This window comes from Sinocyclocheilus grahami, unplaced genomic scaffold, assembly GCF_001515645.1.
Source record: "Sinocyclocheilus grahami isolate Dianchi unplaced genomic scaffold, SAMN03320097.WGS_v1.1 scaffold1099.1, whole genome shotgun sequence".
Classification (NCBI taxonomy): Eukaryota; Metazoa; Chordata; class Actinopteri; order Cypriniformes; family Cyprinidae; genus Sinocyclocheilus; species Sinocyclocheilus grahami.
In genome coordinates, this window is record NW_015506278.1 from 252,969 (window position 1) to 263,978 (window position 11,010).

Below are 11,010 nucleotides of genomic sequence, written 5' to 3' on the forward strand. Positions count from 1 at the left end.
AGTCTTTGCAACTTCAGGGATCTTATCTATGCACAATCAGCTTGTAACACTCCAAAGAGAAAGGAAAACTTGAAATCGCATCATATGACCCCTTTAAATTGTAGTTTAAAATTTAATTTAAAATGAATAATTTTTTTTTTTTTTTTTACAAATACAGTTAATGCAACCTTGGTGGTCATAAGATACTGCAAAAACATGAAAAAATCTTAGTGACCCCAAACCTTTGAATGTTACATTGAATATCCATAAACAGCTGTAATATATATATATATATATATATATATATATATATATATATATATATATATATATATATATATATATATATATATATATATATATATATATATATATATATATATATATATATATATATATATATATATATATATATATATATATATATATATATATATATATATATATATATATATAGCTGTATTGTCCAGCTCTAATCCCATCACACACATACCGACAGAATACTTACAGCAGTTTCTCTCATCTGCGCCGTCTAGACAGTCAGGTACACGGTCGCACCTGTATCCTCCCGGGATGCAGGCCCCATTCGTACAGGTGAACTGTGAACTGGAGCACGTCCTGCCAGCTGCCAGCAAAGATCAAAGACACATGATTATAATATGAGTGCGCTGGGTGGTCCTCATCTTCACTAAAGTGGCATGCTCTCCCTACAACAACCTATGCATGCTTTGCCTTTTGTTTTTCAGACTGTTGCCTGCACATCTGAGATATCGTGTTTCTCCGACATGACGGAAATTACATCCCCGTACATTACAGAGAGTCAATGGAGCTCTCAGCTCTGACGGACAGTCGTAATTGAAATGGAAGCAGAAAGCGAGGGAGAGACGGACGGATGGAGATAAGGTGTACTTACGGCAGTGCTGCCTTTCATCGGAGCCATCCTCACAATCCTCTTCATCATCACAGACCCAGTGCTGCGGAATGCACTCGCCGTCACTCAAGCACTGGAACTGAGCACTCTCGCAGGTGGGCTGGGCTGGAGGGCCGTAATGAGACGGCATTGTTAACCAAGAACAGATTTGAGCTGGCCTGCGTTTTTCTTTCAAAAAGCTCCTCGATATAGTGAAATAAACATGCCACATGATCTTTTGAAAAACTATTTTATTTATTTATTGGTCCAAACGTGTTTGAAATAGCATTTAACCAATACTTTTTCTGAAGTATATATGAAGAGTTTCCACAGAGACCCGAGGAAAAACTGGGATTAAAGTCCAAAACCTGACTTGAAATAACCTAACAAATCAATCGGGGCTAAAGCGGTTCCATAAACGACAATTGAAATTCACACAATCTCACTAATTTGTGCACGCTTGCACGCTTATTCTTAAGAAGACCTTAAAGTCAATCATGGATCAAATCGATCCACCATGACAAACAGTGAATATATCTGTGCTGTTTAATGCATTTGAGATGTTGTGTTTTCCTCAGTGCATAACTGACATGTCACAGGTATATTTTTCATCTGTAAATGTTAGAAAGTCATGCAAACATATCCATTTTGCTGTCAGGAGTGGGCGAGGCACGTGAGAGCAACGAGCGACTAAACAGACGGAGCGCAATAGAATAGGAGCGTAATAATTCTGAGTAAAATATACATTCATTTTGCTAAAATATTTGTTGTTGGACATTAAATGTGTCAAACCTACATATAAGTGTATTTTTATGATAGCACTAACTGTATAGAGACTATTGTAACAGGTAAATCAAATGTAAGCTAGTAGCTACAGTACCAATTAAAGCTCAAATAAGTTAATGTGTGTTTCTTATAGCAGTTAAAATATAATAATTTTCTTTATCATTTATTTTGTTTTTAATTCAGTGATTTGGACTTTTAATTTAGTTATTTTAATGCTTTAAAGAGCAATTTTACATTGTAATGTTCTAATGTTCTGCAAACTACAAAAGGTACAGCTGTCATAAAACCAGAGACAAAGGCTGCATGGCAAGAAACTGTAAAAAAAAAGTCAAAAAATAGTATGTGAGACAGTGGGAATATCATTATGTTCCTATTGGTCAGTAGAGGAGCTTAGCTTAGTCTGACAATTATAATATGAGTGCGCTGGGTGGTCCTCATCTTCACTAAAGTGGCATGCTCTCCCTACAACATATGCATGCTTTGCCTTTTGTTTTTCAGACTGTTGCCTGCACATCTGAGATATCGTGTTTCTCCGACATGACGGAAATTACATCCCCGTACATTACAGAGAGTCAATGGAGCTCTCAGCTCTGACGGACAGTCGTAATTGAAATGGAAGCAGAAAGCGAGGGAGAGACGGACGGATGGAGATAAGGTGTACTTACGGCAGTTATGCATGCTTTGCCTTTTGTTTTTCAGACTGTTGCCTGCACATCTGAGATATCGTGTTTCTCCGACATGACGGAAATTACATCCCCGTACATTACAGAGAGTCAATGGAGCTCTCAGCTCTGACGGACAGTCGTAATTGAAATGGAAGCAGAAAGCGAGGGAGAGACGGACGGATGGAGATAAGGTGTACTTACGGCAGTGCTGCCTTTCATCGGAGCCATCCTCACAATCCTCTTCATCATCACAGACCCAGTGCTGCGGAATGCACTCGCCGTCACTCAAGCACTGGAACTGAGCACTCTCGCAGGTGGGCTGGGCTGGAGGGCCGTAATGAGACGGCATTGTTAACCAAGAACAGATTTGAGCTGGCCTGCGTTTTTCTTTCAAAAAGCTCCTCGATATAGTGAAATAAACATGCCACATGATCTTTTGAAAAACTATTTTATTTATTTATTGGTCCAAACGTGTTTGAAATAGCATTTAACCAATACTTTTTCTGAAGTATATATGAAGAGTTTCCACAGAGACCCGAGGAAAAACTGGGATTAAAGTCCAAAACCTGACTTGAAATAACCTAACAAATCAATCGGGGCTAAAGCGGTTCCATAAACGACAATTGAAATTCACACAATCTCACTAATTTGTGCACGCTTGCACGCTTATTCTTAAGAAGACCTTAAAGTCAATCATGGATCAAATCGATCCACCATGACAAACAGTGAATATATCTGTGCTGTTTAATGCATTTGAGATGTTGTGTTTTCCTCAGTGCATAACTGACATGTCACAGGTATATTTTTCATCTGTAAATGTTAGAAAGTCATGCAAACATATCCATTTTGCTGTCAGGAGTGGGCGAGGCACGTGAGAGCAACGAGCGACTAAACAGACGGAGCGCAATAGAATAGGAGCGTAATAATTCTGAGTAAAATATACATTCATTTTGCTAAAATATTTGTTGTTGGACATTAAATGTGTCAAACCCACATATAAGTGTATTTTTATGATAGCACTAACTGTATAGAGACTATTGTAACAGGTAAATCAAATGTAAGCTAGTAGCTACAGTACCAATTAAAGCTCAAATAAGTTAATGTGTGTTTCTTATAGCAGTTAAAATATAATAATTTTCTTTATCATTTATTTTGTTTTTAATTCAGTGATTTGGACTTTTAATTTAGTTATTTTAATGCTTTAAAGAGCAATTTTACATTGTAATGTTCTAATGTTCTGCAAACTACAAAAGGTACAGCTGTCATAAAACCAGAGACAAAGGCTGCATGGCAAGAAACTGTAAAAAAAAAGTCAAATAATAGTATGTGAGACAGTGGTAATATCATTATGTTCCTATTGGTCAGTAGAGGAGCTTAGCTTAGTCTGACAGTTAGCCTGCTTTAGACCAGGTTAGTTTCCCAGCATATGTTGCCACAGTGACTAAGCTTGATCTAGGTCTATGTTAAATTTGCTTTATGGAACCAAATCATTTGAAAATGAGTCAGACTAACTGAAATAAGCCTGGCTTATTAGATTATCTTGTTTTAGGAAACAGGCCTCGAGGCATTTAAAGTGATCATATTTTCTCCATTGCATCGAATCGCATTGTGTTGAATCGAAACGAATCGAAATCGGATCGCACTGCTCAAATCTGATCTGTTCAAAGGTACAAAAGCTGTCACTGCAGCTGAACCTTGTCAAAAGATACTAATACTGTATGCACTCTTTAGGTACTAATATGTGACCCTGGACCAAAAGCACATAAGTAGCATGGGTATATTTGTAGCAATAGCCAAAAAAACATTGTATTGGTCAAAATGATCGATTTTTCTTTTATGCCAAAAATCATTAGGATATTAAGTAAAGATCATGTTCCATGAAGATATTTTGTAAATTGTCTACCGTAATTATATCAAAACTTAATTTTTGATTAGTAATATGGATTACTAAGAACTTAATTTGGACAACTTTAAAGGCGATTTTCTCAATATTTAGAATTCCAAATAGTTGTATCTCGAGTAACTAATTACGTTACTTAGTTACTTTTTATGGAAAGTAATGTGTTACGTTAATTTTGCATTACTTTTAAAATCTGGACAGGGCTTGCTTGTTTGTATTTAAAATAAAACAATTATATTTTTGGCAAATATAAAAGCCTTTTCACAGCAAAAGTGAAATGAATAAAAGAACTTAATTTGGACAACTTTAAAGGCGATTTTCTCAATATTTAGAATTCCAAATAGTTGTATCTCGGCCAAATATTGCCCTACCATAACAAACCATACATCAATGGAAAGCTTATTTATTCAGCTTATTCATTATATGATGTATAAATCTCAATTTTGAAAAATTGACACTTAAGACTGGTTTTGTGGTCCAGGGTCACATATGTAGTTTTAAGGTACTAATATGCACTCTTTAGGGGTAAATAAGTAGGGCCCTATTAAATGTTTTATTTTTTCCCAAATTCCAATTTTTTGAATGTAATGTAGTAATTTGTGCTTATTAGTACGGTTGAACTGGATCATCGAAGGTCAGAAGCAAAGATATTGGTTAATAGAATGGGATTAAATACATAAAGCATATTTGTGTTGTTTAACATTTAATTATTGCAGGTTTATGTCATATTCTGAGTTGCATTATTTTTTTAATCGGTTTTTGACACTGAATCTGTGTTTTTTTTGTGTGTGTGAGTGTGATGAATGAATGCATATTCATATTTATTATAGAACTACAGTATCATCTTCTGATTTCTCTCAACATAGGGACAGGAGAGCCGTCAATCAATAAATTGGGAAAAAAAGTAACTTGCGTTACTTAATTGAAAAAGTAACTCAGATATTATCTTGTAAATTAAAAAGTAATGCGTTACTTTACTAGTTACTTGAAAAAAGTAATCTGATTACGTAACTCGCGTTATTTGTAATGCGTTACCCCCAACACTGTTCATATGTATCTTCAATGTATCGTATCGTTGGCTATGCATCGAGATGCCTCAGTCATGAGATGCACATCCCTAATGGCTACTGCTAATGCTGTTCTGGGTTACGGATTACAAACTGAACAGCTGTATTTCACACTTGCCACTCTGTCAGTGTGACCTTGTGACTGTGGATGAAGAGTTACTTACGGCAGCCAATTTCGTCTGAGTTATCCGAACAGTCGGTTGTTCCATCGCACCTCTGGCTTGCTGGAATACAACGGCCTGTCCCACAGCGGAAAGACCCCGCCTCACAACCTGAACCTACACAGAAAATGACAGGATATTCAGATCATCTGTCACTGCAGCTGAACCTTGTCAAAAGATACTAATACTGTATGCACTCTTTAGGTACTAATATGTGACCCTGGACCAAAAGCACATAAGTAGCACGGGTATATTTGTAGCAATAGCCAAAAAAACATTGTTTGGGTAAAAATGATCGATTTTTCTTTTATGCCAAAAATCATTAGGATATGAAGTAAAGATCATGCTCCATGAAGATATTTTGTAAATTGTCTACCGTAATTATATCAAAACTTAATTTTTGATTAGTAATATGGATTACTAAGAACTTAATTTGGACAACTTTAAAGGCGATTTTCTCAATATTTAGAATTCCAAATAGTTGTATCTCGGCCAAATATTGCCCTACCATAACAAACCATCAATGGAAAGCTTATTTATTCAGCTTATTCATTATATGATGTATAAATCTCAATTTTGAAAAATTGACACTTAAGACTGGTTTTGTGGTCCAGGGTCACATATGTAGTTTTAAGGTACTAATATGCACTCTTTAGGGGTAAATAAGTAGGGCCCTATTAAATGTTTTATTTTTTCCCAAATTCCAATTTTTTTAATTCAATTTACATTTTTCTGGATTACGTTTTTTTCGACACTGTCATTACTGGCTTATATATATATATATATATATACAGTATATATTTCATCAAATGTTTTTTTTATTTTACGTCAGTTTACTGTATAACGTTTCAGTAAATGATAATGTACTAACAAGCACTTTTTAATTTTTCATTAAGCGTGGCTGTTTGGATTGGTTGAAACGATAATCTTATCTGACCTGCTGCCTTTTAGGAAACTCATATAACTCAATCAAACAGCTCGAGAGCTCGGCGCCTGCCAATAGGAAACTGAGAACTGCGCTAAACTAACAAGGTCATCATTGACATTTAGCCGACCAGAAGCCTTGCTAAAAATCTGAGGTAATATGTTTAGACATCCGACTGACTAAAAATGAGTCTTACAGTGCAATAAAGTAATCTCTAAATGGATGGAGGAACAACTCCCTCTTGTTATGAGACATGGCAGGTTGGAAGCGTTTTAGCAAGATTTAAAGGAACAGTTCAGCCAGAAATGCCATACAACAACAGTTTATTGTAATAATGACTATAAGGCTCCAAAAAAGACAGTTTTTTGAAAAGTTTTCCAGGTTTGCAGTGAATACGTTTTGATTTTTTGGAAGAATTATTCCTTTAATGTGCTTCCTTCAGTATGGATAATATAATATGGATAATATAAACTCACAATTCTGATTTTATTTCTCACAATTGCGAGTTTATATCTCGCAATTCTGACTTTTTTCTCTGAACTTTTTGTTTGCAATTCTGATGACTTCTCTCTCACAATTCTGACTTTATAACTTGCAATTGCGACTTTATATCATGCAATTGCTAGTTTACATCTTGCAGTTCCGATAAAAAAGTCAGAATTGTGAGATAAAAAGTTGCAATTACCTTTTTTACCTAATTATAATATTTACCTATTTTTTTATTTAGTAGCAGAAACAGGCTTCCATACTTCTGTACACAGGTAGTTTGTAAAATATTACTACTCTCAGTTCTGTCATAACTGGCTCTTCAATATTAATTTAAACATATCATAGTGGACAGCATTTTGGTTCTGTGCCATTGCAAAACAAACACTGTATTAGCAGAGCATTTATTATGTATGAGTCAGAAGTTTATCAGCCTCGTTCCCCATGATGTGCTCTTTAATAATGGATTTCGTGCTCTGCCAGAGGGCCACGGGGTTTGTGCTTGAGCCACAGCACTAAAAGCTCAGCGAGGGCCTCCTCATAGCAAGAGGTCTAGACCAAACACCACAGCAAATGCTTTTAAAGCATGCCAGCCAAATGGGCTTCCTTTTTAACTCCTTCAGCAGCCAATTGGGAAACGAGCCTTTTTCCTGCTCAGTTTACTAATGATAAAATTGCTGCTCTACTCGCTCAAAGGAAGCCTTTGTTGGTAGGACATGATCCCGGAGGTTTCAGCAGCGTCTGTAATGCACAGGTAGACAATTGGCATATACAGGATCTGGGAGTTGAGACGCTCTTACTGACACCTGCTCGCAAGTAATAGAATTTTAAACATCAGCAATAGACCGTTTCCACACACGCTGCCAGGATACGAGCAAATGAGAATGCTATATTTTATACCTGATTTTCACCAGGGTTGTTCTCATTGACTAAAACTAAAAAATACATTTTTGTTACTTGAAATAAATGTTGACAGAAATAAAATAAAACTTTTTTTAATTAATTTTTATTGATTTATTTATTGTGATTGATTTTGATTCATTTTCTATTATTCATTTTTTTTATTCCTTAATTTCTTTCCATTCCTATTCATTTAAGTTAAAGCACTAAAATAACTAAAACTAAATCTGTAATAAAAACTATACAGATGAATTCATTAAAATGAATTACACAGCACAGAGACAGAGATTAAGATAATAAATGATATTCACTTTAATTCTGATTCTGGCAAAATATCAGTGCTGGTACTACTAGATCTCAGTGCTGCATTTGACACTGTCGATCATAACATACTTCTAGAGAGACTGGAAAACTGGGTCGGGCTTTCTGGGATGGTAATCAAATGGTTCAGGTCATACTTAGAAGGGAGAGGTTATTATGTGAGTATATGAAAGCATAAGTCTAAGTGGACGTCCATGACATGCGGAGTCCCACAAGGCTCAATTCTTGCACCGCTCTTGTTTAGCCTGTATATGCTCCCACTAAGTAAAATAATGAGAAAGAACCAAGTTGCTTATCACAGCTATGCTGATCATACCCAGATTTATCTAGCCTTATCACCAAATGACTACAGCTCCATTGACTCCCTATGCCAATGCATTGATGAAATTAACAGTTGGATGTGCCAGAACATTTTTCAGTTAAACGGAGAAAACTGAAGTCATTGCATTTGGAAACAAAGATGAAGTTTTCAAGGTGAATGCATACTTTGACTCTAGGGGTCAAAAAACTAAAAATTAAGTTAGGAATCTTGGTGCGATTCTGGAGACAGACCTTAGTTTCAGTAGTCATGTCAAAGCAGTAACTAAATCAGCATACGATCATCTCAAAAACATTGCAAGAATGAGATGTTTTGTTTCCAGTCAAGACTTGGAGAAACTTGTTCATGCCTTTATCACCAGCAGGGTGGACTATTGTAATGGTCTCCTCACCGGCCTTCCCAAGAAGACCATTAGACAGCTGCAGCTCATCCAGAACGCTGCTGCCAGGATTCTGGCTAGAACCAAAAAATCTGAGCATATCACACCAGTCCTCAGGTCCTTACACTGGCTTCCAGTTATGTTTCGGATTGATTTTAAAGTACTTTTACTCATTTACAAATCACTAAATGGCCTATAACCTAAATACATTGCAGATATGCTCACTGAATATAAAACTAACAGACCGCTCAGATCATTAGGATCGAGTCAGTTAGAAATACCAAGGGTTCACACAAAACAAGGTGAGTCCGCTTTTAGTTATTATGCCGCCCGCAGTTGGAATCAGCTTCCAGAAGAGATCAGATGTGCTAAAACATTAGTCACATTTAAATGCAGACTCAAAACTCATCTGTTTAGCTGTGCATTTATTGAATGAGCACTCTGTTATGTTCGAACTGATTGCACTGTATTTTATATATAATAATTTTCTATTTTTAACCATTTTAAATTCATTTTAAATCCATTTTTAAATCATTTTAAAAGTTTTTTAAAATTCCTTTTAAATGAAATACATATAGAACAGACATATTTAAGGGAAAATAAATAAATAAAAATGATAAAACTCCACAACAAAATTTGACTACTAAAATTTGAACTAAAATTAAGTTGGCAACAAAAAATATAAAAATAAAAGATTATTCAAAATAGTATTATTATTATATACACTAAAATAGCACTGATTTTCACTTGCAAATGAATTGTTTTCTCTCAGTTTAACAGTACGAGTCATCTACACTCTTAAAAATAAAGGTGCTTCAAAAGGTTCTTCAAGCGATGCCATAGAAGAACCATTTTTGGTTCCACAAAGAACCATTCAGTCAAAGGTTCTTTAAAGAACCATCTCTTTCTTACCTTTTTATAATCCGAAGAACCTTCTTTCTCCACAAAGAACCTTTTGTGAAACCGAAAGGTTCTTCAGATGTTAAAGGTTCTTTATGCAACCATTTAGACCAAAAGGTTCTTCTATGGCATCGTGAAGCACCTTTATTTTTAAGAGTGTATACAACTTATCAGTCGTTGCCAAAAGCTGAAACCTATCCACCAAGAGCCTGGAAAATAAAGCCAGTGTTTCCTGACGGTATCAGCAACTGGGAAAAGCGTCAGGTAAAGTGAACAGCGGCGGGCCTATCCTGTTCCTGCACTCAGCAAAACGAAGCATTTAGCCCTGTCATTTCCTGGGGTGTCTTTAAAAGGGTTTTATTTGGACGTCTTAACTAAGATTGTGCGAATGACAACAGTTATGCGATTGTCCTGGCGGGCCATTGTCAGGACAGTGGCTTGTATTATGCAAATGTCGTCCTCCACTTGTTTTTCCTTCCTTCATTAATGTCTTTGCTTACCCTGTTTGTTTCATTTGCTGTTTCCTTTATTTCCCCCCTCAGTCCCTGTCTCCTCTCTGGGCATGTCTTTTCTAATTAGCCAACTTAAACCCTCAGCAGGCAAGAATCCCCGAAACTATCTGAGGGGAAAAACAAGGACGTGCCAACGTCGGGTCACAAAGAGAGTGCGGTGGAGGAATTTTCATTAGAATGAAGCCTCCCAAAGGCTTAGACCCCACTGTGAGACCGCAATGGCACAATGGCCTGGCTGGCAGGGCTGCAGCCCCATAACTGAAAGTGTCAGCACTCCAAAAGGCCTGATGGAGACGGATAATAGAATGGGGGAATACAGTAGAGCTTCCTGCGCGAAAGAAAGAGGAAGAGAGGAAAAGAGGAAAAGAGGCCCATCCTCCTCCATTCTGCCACCCCTCTTTCCCTTTAAAAAACCTAAAGGCACTTACCAGCCACTAGCAAGCCCCCCAAAACATCTCTGTCCAGTCCCGCGGGGGCCATGGGAGAGGTGCCGCTCCTTTCATCAACGCCGCCCTGCTTTGGGGGGGCAGCCGGAGTGAATAAATGCGCAGGAATGGCTGGCAGCCCAGCGCCAGAGCTGGCCGGCCATAACGCGGAGCCGAGTGCCGCAGCCCGTTTCATATGGAAATGGACGACGCAGAATACAGTCAATTGCTTTACAACTGACTTTGGCTCAGAGTCGTGGAGAAAAGACCTACTGGTACACCAACGCGGCTTGGCATTGGCGGCGAGTGGAAAGGAGGCAAACATAGAGTCGGGAAGCCTATTAAACCATTCAGATCGGTGAAGTTGACTGCCAT

At 37.0% G+C, this 11,010-nt stretch overlaps 1 protein-coding gene across 1 annotated transcript in view; it reads right to left on the reverse strand.

The window, feature by feature from the left end:
* lrp2a (low density lipoprotein receptor-related protein 2a) overlaps positions 1–11,010 on the reverse strand; it is a 121,737-nt gene extending 110,727 nt beyond the window's left edge. The window contains exons 1-4 of the mRNA XM_016252285.1: positions 10,878–11,010; positions 5,472–5,609; positions 2,542–2,664; positions 488–604 (exon numbers count right to left, since the gene is read on the reverse strand). Coding sequence (XP_016107771.1) covers positions 488–604; positions 2,542–2,664; positions 5,472–5,609; positions 10,878–11,010 — 511 coding nt within the window. The remainder of the gene's footprint in view (positions 1–487; positions 605–2,541; positions 2,665–5,471; positions 5,610–10,877) is intronic.